Raw genomic sequence first — 19,033 nt, 5'->3', positions numbered from 1 at the left:
GTGATATGTGCTATGAGGTCAAATAAAAGGAATATATATTAAGGGAGTAAAAGAAGACTTCTTGAAGAAAGTAGCATCAGAGATAAGAATGTGATGACAAATATTAGCCAAGTAAAGGAACGTGGGGGTGGAGCAGCTGGCAGGAAAGCTCAGAGGCAAGAGGGTATGACTTGTTCAAGGGATTACTTAAATTTCAGTATATAGCTGACAGTGGAAATAGATGAGAAAGAGAAGATAATAACAAGGCTCATTCAACAGCTAAGGAATTTGAATTTCATGCTGAGAGCAATACAGATTAATAGGGTTAAATGGGAAAGTGACTTGACTAGATATTTATTTATAAAGATGGTTTAGGAGGTTATTGCTATAAAGATCATGGTGGCCTGAATTAGTATAGTGGTAGTGGAAATGGAGAAAACCCGATGAAATGGAGAGAAATTTAGAAAATATAGTTTCTAGGGCTTGGTGATTATCTAGACTTAGAGAATGAAAAAGAGAAAGAAGTTAAACATGGAGCCCGTTTCTTATCTGGGAAACTTAGTGGATAGCAGATAGAAAAGATGATGAATTCAATTTCGGAAAACTATGAGTAATAGTCGTGGTCCAGTAACTGCTGAGTAGAGTCTAAAATTTAGAAGAGAGATATGGGCTTGAGATGTAGATACATAAGTCATCAGTTGATAGAAAGTAACTTCTGAAGCCAAGAGAATAAAAGGTATAACCCAAGCATTGGTAAAGTATGAAGATGAGAAGGTCAAAAATAGAACCTGGGAGAACACCAAGATTTTTATGCCTGCCCACAGACCAAGGCAAGTTGGATTCCTGCACTGGGCCCCATGTTTACAGAGTCCCTTGCTCCTCATGGAATGAGGAATGTGTAGAGCCAAAGGAATATGCCTGTCTGGAGATTACTCCCTAGACCATACCCTGGATACCCAAGACTGAAGAATTCCTTTCCCAAATGGCACTGAGTTTGCACTAAGGGTTAGCATAGTCCTCTTCATATGGTCTATCTTCCTGGTATGCACACACTTAGGCCTGAGGAGAGGCTAATACACTACTCTTTATGTGCTGTGTGTGGGGTGCAATGTGAAAAGAAACTGAATGTGCAGGCTGAGGTGTCCACATGCATATGCATGAGGCCCCTTTTGGTACTAGAAAGAAACAGAAGTGGGTCTAAGAGAGAGGGCTGGCTCCAGGTCAGGCAGTGGTTCTGCTCATGCTGTCAAGGTATGGTGTGGAACTCTAAAGGATCAAAGCATTCTATATTTATTTGAACTCAGTCTTCCAAGTTAGGAAGGTAGAACAATAGTTTTTCAGCTTAGGGGCATCTGGGTCTCTCAGGTGGTTAAACATCTGACTCTTGGTTTCAGCTCAGGTCATGATCTTGTGGTTTGTGATTTCAAGCCCTGCATCAGGCTCTGCGCTGTCAGCATGGAGCCTGCTTGGGATTCTCTCTCTCTTTCTCTCTGTCCCTTCTCCTCCCTCCCTCAAAATAAATAAACTTAAAAAAAATAATTTTTCAGCTTAATTTAAAATATTAAAACATTTAGGCATATGAATGGAGGCCTTCATTAGTACTTTTGCCCCATCTGCATGGCTGTTAAGGGTAGATTCATAATGAAGACTGAGAAGGAGCAGAGAAGCTAGAAGAAATGCAAGAGATCAATGTCATGGATACCAAGGAAAGAAGTGTTTCAAAAGCAATGAATTATTCAAGAGTGGCAAATGTTCTCTCTGACTGATATAAGATAGTCTAAAAAGGGTCCACTGCACTTGACACTATGGAAGCTGGTGACGTTGATAAGAATCATTTCATGGGGAAGAAAACCAGGTTGCATAGACTAGGGAATGAGTAGAAAGAAAGAAATTATGGAAAGCAAGCATAGAGAACTCTTTCAACCACTCCATTTTTTGAAGAGGAGAAAGTAGGTAGTAGCAGGAAGGAGATTTGGTTTTGAGGGAATTTTTTTTTTAAATGATGAGAGTTTATCACATTAAATACTAAAAGGAAAATGCCAATAGAGGGGGAAGACTGAAAATACAAGTGAGAAAAAGGAATAATAAAATGTAATGTATCGGGAGGGGCAGGGGGGAGGCTGTGACAGAAGAATTCCAGGGCACAAGAAGAGGAATTAACCTTAATTTAAAAAGAGGGATACTTCTTTCATTGAAACAAGGAGGAAAAAAAGAAAATATTCCTATAAATGCACTTAATCCTTATAAAATTAGTAATATTATATTGAAATCATTGCAAATGACTTTATTCCCTGTAAATTGAGCTAGAATACCATCAAGAAGTGAGATACCATGTTTGTGGAGAATAAATGTTGAAATGGCTATAGGGTTCAGCAGGAGAGAGGACTATGCAGGAATGGGATCAAAGTAGGACTGCTACAATGTGGATGGAACAACTGATATTTGAGATCACTTATTCACTGATTCATAGTGACCAATTTGTAAGGCTGTGGGATTTTCTCCAAAAGTACTAGCAGCCCTGTAGATATGGGACAGATGTTTCTCTGCTTTCAATAGAGTGGGGTTTCCTAGTGGGGTTTCACTAGGAGAAGGTGATAGAAAGACAACAAAGTAAGAGAGTCAAGAATATTGTTAACAGAGTAGTAAACATGATTAACCATGGAATCTAAGCTGATAATAAAAAGAGAGGAGAACACAAAAAGATAGAAAGTTCAGGGATCATTGGTCTGTAGGGCTTGAAAAGGTCAAAGAATAGTATTTAACTGAGGGGCATGGTAAAAAGGAATTTATAGTGAGTGTGGAGTGATGAAATTTTCATTTCAAAAACCATCACAGTGACAATGTGTGATTGCTTTTTATATACTACTCGAAAGGATAATCCAAATAAAAAAATACCATTAAATTCCTAATAAGAATCTAATGTTATTATTTTAAAATCAATATGTAATTAGGAAAAAATCTGTCCCCCTTTTCTGAGGACATAATCAAATCAAATTGAGAATAGCATCTCTAAGTCATAGTAAACATTGAAAATGTTACAAAGAACAAAACTAAATAGATTCAGAAGACATAAAAAAAAAAAAAACATTTATATAAAGGAAGAAAGACTGGAAGAAAAGTTACTTAGGGCCCAAGGCAAGCCTTTGAGTATTCTTGCAGGGGCTTTATCAGTATCAACTGTGATCCCTTAGGGCCATTCTGTAGTCTTTTTTTCAAAGAGCTCTGTCAATAAATCTCTCCAGCTTGTCTTAAAATGGTATTTTGGTGTTTTGTTAGTTCTGCGATTTCAGATTGAAAGGATATCTTCTCTAAGTGATTGATTATTGGAGTAAAAGAATTTTATTAGCCTTCCCTCCCTGAAATAACCAAAGATTTTCCACCGGTCATCACTCAACCCATATCAGGATGTTCCACAATACTCTTTGACAATAGAATATGAGTATCTATTTGAATATTTTTCTCTTCTAATTTTTACCCTTTATAGTAATAAAATCTATAAGAATAGATATATTACATATATAACTAATGGCAATTCTTTATATAGAATCACTATTTTTATATATTCTTTTTAAATTTTATTTATTTTGAGAGAGACAGAGAGAGAGGGAGAGAGAGAATGCGAGCAAGGGAGGGGCAGAAAGAGAGGGAGAGAATTGTAAGCAGGCTCCATACTGTCAGCACAGAGCCCTACACAGGGCTCAATCCCATGAACTCTGAGATACTGACCTGAGCTGAAAACAAGAGTCAGAGGATTAAAACCAATGGAGCTACCCAGGCACCCCACTATCTTTTATACATTCTTAAAAAACTTAGATGTTTTTTGCATCTAAGGGCTTGGAAATGAAAAAGAAAAGTCTAAGCACAGTATATTTAACTTTTTGTTTCAAAACCATAGGCCAGATGAAAACAAAGATCCAAATATGCAAGATCTTGAATGTAGGTCGCTGCATTATTTTTCTAATGCAGCATTTTGGGGGAAAATATTTCTCTTAATTCTAGATAAAATAGTAAAAGCGTTAATCTCATGTAAAGAAAACAGTTTAAAGACCTAGAACTAGTGCAAATTGGAAAACATCACAAAACTGGCTAACAGATGACACCATTCTCCTTAAGTATCTTTATTTTGTAAATAAATGGACATTTTTACATACTAGTGTACTTTATAATTTAGTTTTGAGGTAGCAACTTCTATCAGTCTTTCTTTAATTTCCTAGGCCCATATATCTAAAGGTGTGTGTGTGTGTGTGTGTGTGTGTGTGTGTGTGTGTGAGAGAGAGAGAGAGAGAGAGAGAGAGAGAGAGAGAGAGAAAGAGACAGAGAGAGGGAGGGAGGTACACATGGGACAGCATAAAACAGAAATGAATAATGGACAAAAGAGATGGGTATTTATCTCTTGAACTGAAATATACCATCTGTAGTTCTAATACATGGGAACATACTTCTCATTAAAACCACCTTTGAAGTAAAATCATTTGTAATGCTTACCCACAAACTTTTGTGGAGTGGAGCTTTTACGTTTTCCCATATTCCCTGTGAGCTTCTCTATGACAGCAGGTCTCTCAAAAGGCACCAGAGAAATATTGTTGTCCATAATAGGCTCTTGTTCCTTACAATCTTCCATAGGAGGTACTATGTAAAACCATACAAAAAATGCAATCTGATAATTTCTTCAACATTTTAAAAAGATACAAAGCTGGATTTGCCATCTCAATATGTGTTAGATAAACATAAGCTAGTATGCTTGGATAAAAGTAGAAAGAATAACCTTTAGTGTTAAAGTACACTCTTTAATTTTACACACACATACACACACACACACAGAGGGGATTTGTTTTTATTCGAGTCGTTCTCAAATCAATGACAAACTGTTGGCCACTATTGGTGGCAAACATGTTCATCTTGTTTCTCATCTTACTCCTCTGAAAGTGTTTTTAACATTGATTAAAATCAATACCACTTTAAGACTGCACTATTCTCAAGGCTTTTGGAGTTTATTTTTCTAAAACAAATTAAGTAAGTCAACTTGTTTTGCAGGAAAGCTTAAACAGACACAGAATAACAGCGCGATATTTAACCAGGTTTTTTTTTTTTTCACCCATGTATTTTCCTGTAGCAGATTTTCTATTGATGAGACAAGTGAGCTATTAGCCCTACTGGTAGTAGATAAATACCTGCACAAAGCAGCCTTCATGAAGGAGTTTCAATTCTGAACATGTCTATACACAGTAAACTGTGGCAGCTTTATGACTCCAATTTATTTTAAAAAGAGCTCTTCAGCAGGATAAAACATTCCATTTCCAAATTGGCATATTTGTTCACTAAACTGCTCTAACTCATTTGACATAAACTCTCCAAAGCTGCTTCCTCTGCATCACATTTGTCTAAGTTGCTAGGGGCTAATAGAGTAGTTCACAGATATTGACATTACATATTGACATTCATAGTATAGAAAGAGGATTTCACAAAAGTTTTTGCATAGAAATACTGTCAAAGGATGTTTAAGGATAGAGTAACATCTGAGACAGATGAGATCAATGATTGAAGCCAGAGTTCACAGGAAAGACCATAACTTATTCTTGATTATCGTTACTTTCTCTAATTGTACCTGTGCCAGGGCCGTTTGGGAGCCTACAGGATTCCTATTTTAGAATATGTTTACTTGTTCAGCATACACTGTAAAATGATTTATTCTGCTCCTTTCATTTGTAAAGGAGAGTTCCACTGTGTGAAACACAATACATTCTCATTTATAAGACCAGACACTAAAGTAAAATGAGAAAGCAAGAGATGAAAGTTAAGAAAATCTGGTGAACCATTCAGGTGACCTACTTAATAACCAATACAGGTTGCTGATTTTGAAGAAATGAAAAATGGCAACAGAAAAATCTTTTCCTAATTTGGACATGTTTAAAGAAATCTATATCCAATCTAAATTTTGGGTTAACCTAGTATATTCTAGTGGATAGATCAGAAGAATTTAATCTTCAACCTTATAAGATATGGCTACGATTGGCAAGAGATTCTGCAATTACTGGATGTTAATGTAAAAGGAGATTATGAGATTCAGAAAGAAGGAAATACTCAGGTCATTTTCTATACTGATATAATCCATGATGTTACCAAGTGGAAAAAAATTATATCCCAAGATGTTACACGAAACATTATGTTCTCTTTAGCCAATAACTAAAGTAAAAGCAAATACTTAAAAAGGAAAGCAAAGAAAGGCTGACCAAAAAATTCAAACAAGGGTGGCCAGGAGGATGGAATGGCAGTCGAGAATGGATGTGGTTGGAACCATTAGTTAGATACAGATTATTGTCAAAGTCTTAATTTTTGTTTTGGGTGGTGGATTCATAGGCAATTACTACATTATTTAACATAACTGTCAAGCTAAAAAACAGGCTATGTATGGACTGAAGATGAAAATATGTCACAAACTGGGATCCAAAATGAAAGAAGGAAAGAAAAAAAAAGTTTGTTGTTGTAAATTTTGTTAAAAAAACAGCAAAACTGGTTAACAGGGTTTGCCCCCAAATTGAATATAATAATTAGTTTTGAAATGAGTAATCTAAAACTTGGCAGTTTTGCTCTAAGTCTAACCTTGAATTTTCATATTTGCACACATTTAACACTCAAAACGAAACCTGGGTGTGCGAACTGTCCCACACCACATCCACCTCAATTCAGATGATTTGTCCCAAGTTCAATGAAGCTCATGTGAACTGAAAACAATGACTTTGTCAGAGCTCTGGTCTTGCTTCTATTTAACATCAGCCCTCCACATATCAAATATTGAACCTATTTCTACCATATCAGCAATAATAATAGTAACTGATATATACTATGTGCTAAGTACTGTTTTAAGACTGCATTAAATTATTTAATCTTTTCAATAACCCCCTTGAGATCAGTCCCATCTCCATTTTGTAGATGGGGAAACAAAAACCCAGAGACTCCTTGCTGTTTATGTCTAGTTCATAGGGAATATGTTGAGTTGAACCTAGGTGGCCCGGCTCTAGAGCCTGGGCCCTTAGCCAGTACACTATACTATTTTTTTTGTTGAGATAATTAGACTGTTGACTTTTGATAAACAAGTTTGACATATTTTTAAGGTCTGCCATTGGGAAAAGATCTGATACATTTTCTCAATTACATAACTAATCTGAATTTTTTTTTTTTTTTTTTCTTTCATGGGTCTGGGTGCAATGTTTGGGCTTGAAACAGAAAACAAGTTCTTAAGTTAACTCAATAATGCATCAATCACATAGTGAGAGATTTATCTAGGCTAAGAAAATACCAATAAGCTAATCTTACTTGTTAGAGCAAACTTCATAACCAGATATTTCCTTGACCTTATTTTTGAAGTTATAGCCAAGAGGAAAATATGTTTGTAATTGCATTATTTCATTATCTCATCACATTTATAAATCTTAAAGACAGAAGCATCTAAGAGTGTTCCCAACATAGCCATGTTTACCAAACAATCCACTCAAATTCAAAATCCAAAAAGACAGTCTAGATTAGATCACATGTCCACCCCCTGGCCAGGAAAGGGCAGGGAAGCTACGCTTATAGTCTTTTCATATAATAGGAGGACAGTTCTCTAAAGGAAAATAGAAGTTTGGTTATCAAAAGAAGAAGGAAGTTTTGTAGGGCAGGGAAAAATAATGGATGTCATCTATATTGTCACAGACTTTCTCCATGTTGCCAAATAAAAAAAAAAATCAGTTTATCTTATTTTCTTGATAACATCTGACAGTACTGGCTTGCTTTGAAATCACTCTTTCCATTTTCCATTCTCTGCTCCTACTTATCTTCATGGTTCTTCTTTTTTTTTTTTTTCTTTTTTTCCTTCTGGTGTTTTCTTGGCTTTCTAGATGTCTCACTCTATAGTTACCCATATAACTTTAGAAAACATATTACTTCAGGTTACAACCTATATAATGATGACTCCCAAATCTTTATTTCCTACCCAGACTTCTCTTGAGAATTTGAGATCTATATATTCAACTTCCTCCTAGACAGTTTCACTTGGCAGTCTCTCACAAGTGCCTAAAAGGTAATGTGTTCAAAAGCCGAAATCTCCATTTCTCACCCCATACTTTCTCCTATTTTTCCAATTTCCATCTACTTAGACGGCACCATTATCTACCTGATCATCCATGCTAAATATCTATGACAAATACTAGATTTCTTCCTTTCACTCAGTCTCCTTTCCCTTCTCTCACCTCCTCCTAATACACATACATGGGTGTACTGTGTATTTTAGATTTTACATGTATAGTTGCTCTCAATTTCTAACTGTTTATGCCAGGCTACTAAGCTCTACTTGACCAATCAGGAGATTGTTGCAATGGTCTACTTGCTTCTCTCTTGATTCTTTTATCTCCTATATCTCTAGAAATAAAATGTGAATACAATAATATTTTTTAGGATAAAATACAAAATTCTTTGCTTAGCACAATAAGTCTTTGATATTCTGTTCACAGACTATTTCTCTGGCCTATCACCTTCCAATTTCTTTTGCCCGTACAAACTGGGCTCTAATTATACAGTTACTTGTTGGTCCTTAACTCTCCATAATCTTTTAGGCTTCTATATCTTCACACATGTTGTTCTCTCTGCACAAAAGACTCCTTTCATGGATGGCTGTGTTGTCTTTCAAATCTTCACTCAAACAAAACTTGCCCCAGAAATTTCTCTTGGACACCTCGTCTGGTTTAGACATCTATCCTACATGCCCCTGTAAAGCTTATCAGACTATTGTGTTGGTTTACTGGTCTATTTCTAACAGTAGTTGGTAAGTAACCATAGGGTACAGATTGCATTTTATTTGTGTCTCTAGTACCTTTTATGATATAAGACAAATACAATATTCAAGGTTTTTTTTTACTGAATGACTTTGTGGAGGAAATAATGTTACCGGATGGAAACAAGTTGAAGGAACTTACTAGAGTTTACACGTTCTCAATTATGTTCCCAGACTTGTAATAAAGAACTTCCCTTTCTCAAATAATTCAAAGCATAAACTTAATAATATATGTCCTTGCTTTAAAGCTAGCTATCTTTTGGTTCATGCTTTCATTTTTGTCTCCTGGCAAGGGGGAAAAAGCTAATTACATACTTTACTTTTTAAAGCTTTTTCTTCAAGCTAAAGAGCCTTGAGAAATGAGCATAAAGATAATTTTCAAATAAGATAATCTGCCATAAAATTATTATCTTTATTTCCAAAACTACAAGTCATGAATTTTCTCCTTTTCCCTCAAAGTCAAAAACTTCTTATTCTATCTCCAAAACATGTCTCTAGTGTTTCATCCAGTTCTCTTCTCCTGCTCCTGTTTTCTCGTCTTTTCCTTGGCATTCTTAATTCTAGTCTCTCCTTGTCCCTCAGTCAGTCATCTCTCCTATATTCTACACTGGTGACATTTTTCTTTACAAGAGAAAAATCAGATTACTCCAGTGGAATTCAAACATTGTATTAGCATAAAAGGCTCCATTTTTGCATTGCAACCAATTATGTTAGACTTATTTCCTATCACTTCTTTAAATGCAACTATGTTCAATGTCCGGGAACCTGTGAATGTTCTTTTATACTTCCAAGTGTTAGCCTATGGCAAGTGCTCTGCCTGGAACGTACATTCTCTGTGAATCTAATTTGTGTGATTTTTCTCAACCTGATGTACAAATCAAACACTGCACATAAGATTTCTTTGTTTTCTCTAGACAGAGTTAGGTCAGCTCTGCATTTGTGCTCCTACAGAAGTATGTATATGTCTTTATTACAGCATTTATTTCATTTTATTTATCTTTTTTTAAAAGTACATATTTCCTATCAGACTATAAATGTAAGAAAGAAATTGCATCCAGGTATCTTTATATTCCCAGAATGTTTCATAAAAATAGGCACATAGCAACCCTTCAATAAATGTTTCCTGAATGAAGTGAAAGAGTGCCTCTTTGACTTCAGACATGTCCCTCCCTGGAAGAGCCAACATGGGGAAGAACATGTTTTAGGAATGAGTGGCTAGGAGACATAACTATGTCAGATATGAACCAAAAAAAAGAATAATAATGAATTTCAAAGAGTTAATGGCAGCCACAATGATGGTAATGGCCACCCCTACCACTGAAGATAAGATAAAAAAAATAGACAAGATAAGCAGGATAGTAGGAGAGGGATGGGGATAAATACGAATTTCACCGTGGCCGTCTTTCAAAGGAGACACATGCCAAGCTATGTATATGAGACAAGGTTAATGATGAACTCTGAGAATATTCTGTCCATGTTTTTTTTTTCTCTTTTGGTCAGTTCCTACCCCATACGCTCAATTCTGTATTAAGAATATTAACAAAAGGAAAAGGAGATTAAGGATAATCTCAAATTATTACTACAACATACCTAGAAGTACAGTATGAAATGGTATTAATATAACCTTAAATGTTTAAAACTATATCCAACATGGTGGAAAAACGAGTATTTGGGCCTATAAATGGGCCTAAACCTATGTCGTTCTCCCACCCTCACCATACACTTTGCCCCCTGCTCTACCCAGTACCTGACTGTCTTTCCCACTTTCCCCATTCAGTTCCAGTTTTACAGCAACCTATAGAAGGCTTTTCACCGTCGAGGGCTAAGCAATCTGAGAAATGGAGGTTGGAGCTATAGCTGTTTAAATGTCTCCTCCCCTCCTCAAATACACCTGCTTAAATTTTTTTGTCAGCGCTTATTCTATAACTGGTTAATTTGCCAACGCATAGTTAAATGTTGACTATTTATGTACACTTTACCTTCCCATAACAACATAATGTGTTTTAGAAGAGACTCTGTTTCTAATTCAGATGTGTGTGCAACAGAGTTTCATAAATAACTCAATGAAAAATAAATTAATATAATTAACCCAATCCAATGTCAAAATTGCAATGAGAGAACATTATATGGAAAAATTAGTACCACAAGGTATCTTAAGTTTCGGCATGCCCTCAAGCCTCCATCAGTTACCCTGCCTCAAACCACCTCTAAAAACAATTTAAACAGAAACAGTGTGCTCAAGTAGGCAAACGAAACTTCAAATGCCTGTTAATGCTGATAAGTAACATAACTTTATAGGGTATGGAACATTTAATATTTCTTAATATTTAATACCCTGAAATCTAATAGTGAAAAGAATGGTTTATTTCACATCCAGTCCCACTTAATTCTCATACCAAGCATGTGACGCACACAGATGCCACACAGCCAGGCCAGGCTTACTGGACTCTGAGATTTAGCATTTTAAGTTCCATGCTCTGGACCCCATGCTACACCTCAAGCCCAGGTGATGCAAGCTTGCACTATCAAATTTACTAAGACATAAAGCACAGACAGGTTTTTAAAACTGTTAATAATGATAATATAAAAATAAATGTACTCATTCTCAACAAATAGAATTATATAATTCTTTAGATTATATAAACTACCCTCAAGAAGAAATGCTTCAATTATTCAGGGTAGCAAAGTAAATATTTTAAATTTCCAATTCGACAACAAATAATCACTTGCTGTCCAATAAACACAGTTCCACAGTATGTACTACATAAAATAACACAAAAAAACCCCACAAATAATCCTTGAGCTGTATATAAGTTGCTAAATAGATATTTACATTTTAAAAATGACTATAGCATTCCCCAATTATACTATTTGATATTGACTAAATCTTTTAAAATAAAAGATAGAAGTGCAACAATAAGACTTTCATATGTACTTATATGAAGGATAAAATTAATCAGCATAAAAATATAATTAGGACAAAACAGATGCCCCAAATCTAAAGAATTGAAATTCATAACTTTCCTTTGTAAGGCTGATATACAAACATTAATTTTTCAGTAACACAGAGTTATTAATTGATAAACCTTAGAAACTACCTTCCTACCTGCTATTGTATATTATGGAGATGAGGATGTTTTGCTTGGGTTCTGATTTTTGTGGAGGGAAGTGGGTGCCTAATTTTAATCTAGATCGCTCCCTATACTAGTAGGAAGCAAAATGAGTAATTCCCAAGATAAATCACAAAGCTGATTAGAGAAAGATCAATTATATCACTAATCAGTTACCAAGAGAAATGAAAATACACAACCAACCAACTCTTTTAGGAACCCTACAGACTTACATAGAACCATTTCTAACTACTTGGCACAGCCAATGAAAGAGAAAGAGTAAATGCTCTCTTCCTTTGGTGTACTCAAGGTCGGCTGCCATTATTATGTTAATTCAAACACATGTTATCAGAAATACTTTGGGAGTATCCTAAAAACTCACTATAGGTTGTTTGTCAAGGGTCCCAAAGCTCAACTCATTTCAAGTGCTTAAGAAGATAATCCCATGCAAAGTTAACGCGATCTAAAATTGTTTGAAAAAAAGAGTAAGATTTCATCTTCATGCTCAAGGGTAGAGGAACTGTTTAACCCATAAAGAACTACAGAAGTAGTGAGGGGGAATGAAAATGGTGAATGCCATTTCTACCCACCATGGTGACTCATGACCTGCCCAGCAGCCTCCATGCTGACATTCTGGAGATAGTTGTGGCAGCGTTCCTTGTGCTCCTCCAGTGAACTGCGCTGCTTGTAGCTTCGTCCACAGTAGTTGCACTTGTGAGGTTTACCCACTGCAAAGAGAACGCGAGGTTAGCGTGCCAGCAGTCTCATCCAAAGCAAAATTAATATCTGACTTTTGATAGTGTGGAGGAAGCATTTATATGCCTTTCAGACTCAAATCTCTTCCTCCTCCACACTCTGATTTAGGCGAGAAAAGCTAATAAATTTCTAACAAGACTAAAAGCGAGCAAGAAGATAAGGTAGATCGTACCTTTGGAGATAGGGGAAATACTGAATCAAATTCATGCTCTGACTGTATCCTAGATCATGAGGGGCTGATGATCAGTCTTCAAATTATCTGACTCGTAACACTAACATTTGCCCTTACACAATTCTCTCAGCTTTGACTCATTCAAAAGACAAATCACGAGTGTCCTAGATACATGGTAAGAATTTTTTTAAAATTTTTTTTTGCAGGGGGAGGATAAAGACAGAAAATTTTTACTGAAGAAAATAAAATGCAATAACTTGAATGTCATCGTTTAATGAAAAGATTATTCATGGGCACCAAGGAGACTAAAAAGAATTCAAGTGATGAGAAAAAGTAAAGATAAAAGCAGAGAGTTTCTCTTTTCTTTCCACCTTGGTAATAACTATTCATACATGCAAAACTTTGCAGAAGAGAAGTGTATTCTCCCACATCAGCCTGTTCTTAGGTTACCAAGAACTAACCTACTAGGTGCTTTGAGTCAGAATTATTAACAGTAACCACTGAAGCCCCAACATATTTAGTTATACAATGATAGCAGCATTTTCTAATGCATTTCACATTCAGGAAATGAATTTTCTTAGTAACCAGAGAGCCGTATGTCAATATACCTGGTAAAATACTTCAATGCTCACATTAAAAAAAAAACACAAAAAACTTTGATGAAGGAAAACACATTTATGGAAAGAGATATGTTTAATGTATGTTAAGTCACAAGGATATCAGAGAGCACATTAATTCTTGGTTTTGAACGAATACAGGAGAAAACATAAAACACCAGCTGGTCTGTGCCAAAGCCCTCATCTGTAAGCACAGTGTGAATCAGGTCAGTGGCCCTCATCTGACATAGGAATCACTTTGTTTTGCCCAAAGGACAAACAGACCACTCTTTTTCATAGTCAAAGATAGTATCTCTAACTCCAGTCACCTTACAAACCCATGCTATGACGCTGGTCACAAGAGGAACTGAAATACTGTAACAAGGCAAGGTGTTCATAGCTGCATAGAAATTTCACTATACTGCTAAAAAAAACACACACACAATTTTTTAAATTGTATTTGAGGTACACATAAAGTCACTTATTTCATGGTCATAATTTTTCAAAATGGTGTTAAATAAAAGCTATCCAAGGCAGGATTAGTCATTTCTAAAAATATGAGGCAAACTAACTTCTATTTTTCAGAACCAAGAATTTCTATACATTGAACCAAGGTATCTCTATATTGTGAAAAATCTTTATCGCTGTGTGACAGCATTAAAAATTATAAGAAAATACTTTTAGTCAAAAACATTCATGTAAATAATATATTTATACATAATTGCATTTTAAGATACAGGACTACATACTACAAAAAGCTTTTGTTTGCTATTACGGTTACTTAATTTGGCGGTTTCTTATTGCTGTTTCTCTAGAAACAGGTGAATTTGCACTGAACAAGTCTACCTGTAGCTCACTGTAAACTAGTTTCCTCATCTCTGTCTTACCCTTTGTCACTCCTATTGCATTGTGTCCTAGGATACTATGTTTTACTATGAACATATCAACCTACTGTGCTTTCTTCCCCTTATTTATATAAGCAAACCTGAGACCTCTCAACTTAATTTAACCATAATTCCCTTACACTCCCCTTGGCTCACAATCCTTTAGGAACTTTTAACTCACCGGACAAGGAAGAAAAGACTATATACTTTTTACTGTTTTTGAAACTCATTTTTTTTTTACTAGCCTCATTTTTGAAGTCTATCCTATATTCTCCTTTACATAAGCTTCTCCCATTTTGACATCTACTTTAAAACATCACTCTTGGGGCACCTGGGTGGCACAGTTGGCTAAGCATCCAACTTCAGCTCAAGTCATGATCTCATTGTTTGTGAGTTCAAGCCCCACGTCGGGCTCTGTGCTGACAGCTCAGAGCCTGGAGCCTGCTTCAGATTCTGTCTCCCTCTCTCTCTGCCCCTCCCCTGCTCATGCTCTGTCTCTCTCTCTCAAAAATAAATAAACATTAAAAAATTTTAAAAAAATTGCTCTTTCCTCTTCATCCCAAGTTGAGCAAACTCTTTTAGAAGTATAACCTCAATTTCCCCAAATCTTGATCCGTGCTCTACTATAGCAATCCACATACTGGGCAACATATGTTGGACTTTGATATCCTCTGTTTTATCTCTAAGACATGTACTCTGGGAATGCTCCACCTTATCCCTCTGTCTCTCATCTAATACGTATTGGAAAAAAGCCTATCATGTACAAACACTGTGATGAGGCTGGAATGTAAAGTGGAGAACACTCTCTTGGTGCCTATCATCCTCATGCAACTGGTAGTCTGGTGAGGAAGACAGACATTTAACAAATATATAAGCAATATCTTACAAATTGTGGTAGATTCTACGGAGCAGAATGGTGTGCTAGCATAATGTGGGGAGCCAAATTTAGTTGGATGAAGTTGGATAGGAAGGTCTGCCTGAGGTAGGAACACTTTGGCTGATAACTGAAGGAAAAGTAAAAGTGAATCAGATAATGGGGGTGGTGGAGCAGGGTTGAGGAGAGGCAGTGTTTGAGAATTTCCAGGAACTGCTGTCGTCCTCGTGTTTATTCTCATGTACTCAAAGTCTAGATCATGTCCTTACTACTTTTTTGAAAAAGTCCCTTCAAAGTCTAGATCATGTCCTTACTACTTTTTTGAAAATTATTTTCAAACATCATCAACAATCCTTGCCAGACCTAATGGCTCTACTAGCCCCTGAAGACCACTTCCCTCCTGTCACTCCTTTGGTATTTCTTAAAAATCAAGTTCACAGAAATACTGTTTACATTTACTCCCTCTATGATGAGTTAGTTCATCTGTATGCTTATAAACCATGAGTTATATGTATATATGTAAAACATATACATTCATAGAAGAAGACCAGTATTTTGCATTTATTTTGATAAATATTAATACATTCTCACCATCTCAAACACTTCCATTCTGATATTACTAAAACATTTTTATAAAGTCATCAGTAGCCTCTGAATCACTAAAGCCAATGGACTTTGATTCTAAATCTTCCTAATTTCTTGGCCACTATCAAACTTTCATGTGTCTTGAACCTCCTATTTGAGCTTCTGGGATTATATTTTGTGTTTCCCCTCACTGGCTTCTCAATGACTCTTCCTACCTGGCAAATAGATATGTAACTTCAGATTTTATTCTCACTATAATTAACAGTCTCCCTCTGTTCCCTCTAGGTGAAGCCCTCATTTCAATGAAATGTCCAAACTGTGCTTGGAATAATTTCCCATGTTTGTAAGTAGCTACTGGTCATTTAAACCATTTTAGAATGATGTTGGTGAACCAAAAGATGGAGTTTTCTTTTCTGTGCAATCACAGCACTCTGTCCATACTCTGTTGATGCATTACATAAGATAATTGCATTCTAATTATCCATACGGTATCTATTCATCTCCCTAGTCCAAAAAATGAGCTTTGTCCTAAAGGCAGAGATGGTGTTTTACTCAGTGTTTGAACTGATAGTGCTTGTGGTGGTTATTAAACATAGAAGACACTCAATATGTATTTGCTGAGTAACTGCCCTTCAACCTCATACTATCAAATGCCTTTTGAGTATTGCCTCATGTATATTCCTCTGAAATCTAAAATTCAGCAAATCCAAAATTATCTTCCTCCACAAAATTGCTTTTTTTTAATGTTTATTTATTTTTTAAGAGAGAAACAGAGTGTGATCGCGGGGAGTGGCAGAGAGAGGGGGTGACACAGAATCCAAAGCAGGCTCCTAGATGTCAGCACACAGCCTGATGCCGGGCTCGAACTCGTGAACCGGGAGATCATGACCTCAGCTGAAGTCAGACGCTTAAAAGACTGAGCCACCCAGGTGCCCCTCCACAAAATTACTTCTTTATTCTGACTGTTCTTTTGTGCCGCTGTTACCAATGTTTTAATAATCCAGACTCACAACAAGACAGCCCCTTTTGTTGCCTCCTACCTCTTTTCCCACATCCCAGTAATTGCTAAGTTCTATATACTCAACTCCTTTGATGTTTCTCAAGTTTATCCTTCTTTCTCATTCCCACAACCAATATGCAAGTTCCGTTCTTCATTATCACTAGCCTGGGCTGGCACAATAGACTTCAAACCAGCTGTTTTCTTGCATAATTATTTTAGTCCTCTCCTTAACAACATTTACTGACTCTTAACTTCTATCGAATAATTCCAAATATTCCAAATCCCTTTACCTGGCATTCAGTACCCTATACTAACTGGCCCTAAGTCATACATCCCATCTTCTACCCTAGGATCCAGCCAAAATCACCTGGAGCTTTTACACTTGAGTCTTAGTTCTTTCTGGAATGGCTTCATACAATTTGGCCCTCTTGAAATCCTATTCATCCTTCTATTCCCAACCTCCTTAAACCACATTCCATCTAAAAGTGATCTTTCCCACTAAAGAATCATAACTGTATTGGCCCTCATACCTAGGAAACATTTTATCATGTATTTGCGGTTATTTATATATACATTCATTTTGATCTCTCCCATGTTAGACTGTGACCTTCTTGAGAAACTGGAGCAGTGTCTTATATGTTTTTGTAACCTGCAACAAATTTAGTATGGTGATTTGTTCACAGCAAGAATACATGGGGTTTTCATTAGTAACATCATTTCTTAACACTTTAAATATTTTTTTCTCACCGGCTTTCCTTAAATTTCCCTAAATTTCCAACTTTCAAAGCAGTGCATCTGTATAGAAAATATGAAAATTCACCAAAAATATTTGTAATTATACAATTTGGAGATAGGTATCTTTAGCATTTTTATCATTTTCTTGCATTTTTTCTTGTACATGCAAAGACACATTTTGTTAGGAAATCATGTCACTATACATTATATTTATACTCTGCTTATTTTAATGAATATGTTTTAAACATTTCTCTATGTTATGAAATAATAGTTGCTGAAGTGAGGTAACAGATTTTTCTTAGAGTATATAGAATTATGATAATGTTGAATTAGTTTGGTTAGCATTCTTAGTCCTTTTCTTATTTAATATTTCTCACTTTACTATCATTGTATATGCTCATACTTGAAGAAATCAAATAGTACTAAAGGGCATTTACTGAGATACACAGACTCCCCTACCCCTCATCTAATAAAAATCTACTTTATTGTGCTCTTTTTGGAGTTTATTAGTTTGATGTTAGAGCTTCTGGACTGATTCTTTAAATTTGTTCGCCTTTCCCCCCATGTCAAATATTTTGACTTTACCCTTTTGACAAAAAAAAAAAAAAATTTCTCATCTTTTTCTTTGATTCTTTCTGCTAAATGTTTTCTAGCTATCATGCATTTTAATTTCTAAGAGCTCTTTCCTGTTTTCTTACTCTTTTTTTAAAAACAATAGAATTCTTCTGTTTTTTCTTGGGCACAATAACTTCTCTCTCTGAGCATTTTCTCTCTTAAAGAAATTTTCTTCCCTCTTTATATTGTCTGTTTTCTCTGAGCTTTTTTCTTTTTATGTTGATCTCTGTATTGGAGGACTTTCTTACATTAATGGTGCCTGAATATATATTGTTCTTTCATATTAAATAGGGAGGCACTAAAAAGCTAACTGGAAGTTCAGGAACCGTAGGTGAGGTTTATGAACTATTACAGTGTAACCTCTTTATTGTTAGACTCCCATGTCTTCTCTTTCAATTTCGTTAGAGAAGATGCCTCCAATTTCTAATCCCAAGGGTGATAGAAGCTGGCTGTCCGCATTTGGAAAGGCAAGAAATGGGGCCACAAATCTAAATGTTCAACTGTGGTCTTTTGCATTAATCCTTTGTTTTTTCCCTTACCCTTTCCTTGTTCAGGAGCTCCTAACCCTCAACATTTCCAATTCAACTTCTCCAAGAAATAAACATTTATTTTTCTGTAAGGGGGAGGAAGAGGATTAGCTGGCTGGCTGTACTGGATGAGAGTAACTCTATGGTCTAACAATTTTGTACACAGATTTTTAAATTCCTTTCTATTTACTCCACAGCTCCATCCCTGACTTCAGTAGTCCTGTTTTCTTCCACTTTTCAGGATTCTATGGTGCCAGTTAGCTTGCTACTCATCCCTTAATCCCCTCTATAATCACTAAAGGTTTTAGTCTGATCTTCCTCTTACCACCTCTTCCTCTATCTGCTTTCCATCTTCCTCTTGGCTGCTATTCTGTCCTTTCTCATTGTCTTT

At 35.8% G+C, this 19,033-nt stretch overlaps 1 protein-coding gene across 14 annotated transcripts in view; it reads right to left on the bottom strand.

Annotated features, from left to right (window-relative positions):
* The window catches only part of IKZF2 (IKAROS family zinc finger 2), a 163,313-nt gene that overhangs the window by 9,771 nt on the left and 134,509 nt on the right, over nt 1-19,033 (bottom strand). For all 14 annotated transcript variants that reach the window (XM_060623403.3, XM_060623397.3, XM_060623405.3 and 11 more), the window contains 2 exons: nt 12,489-12,626; nt 4,465-4,608 (listed from right to left, as the gene is read on the bottom strand). In XM_060623403.3, coding sequence (XP_060479386.1) covers nt 4,465-4,608; nt 12,489-12,626 — 282 coding nt within the window. The remainder of the gene's footprint in view (nt 1-4,464; nt 4,609-12,488; nt 12,627-19,033) is intronic.

The sequence above is a fragment of the Panthera onca genome, chromosome C1, assembly GCF_046562875.1.
Source record: "Panthera onca isolate mPanOnc1 chromosome C1, mPanOnc1 haplotype 2, whole genome shotgun sequence".
In the NCBI taxonomy this organism is placed as follows: Eukaryota; Metazoa; Chordata; class Mammalia; order Carnivora; family Felidae; genus Panthera; species Panthera onca.
Note: the sequence above shows the minus strand (reverse complement) of the source record. Positions and strands in the feature narration are given on the sequence as shown.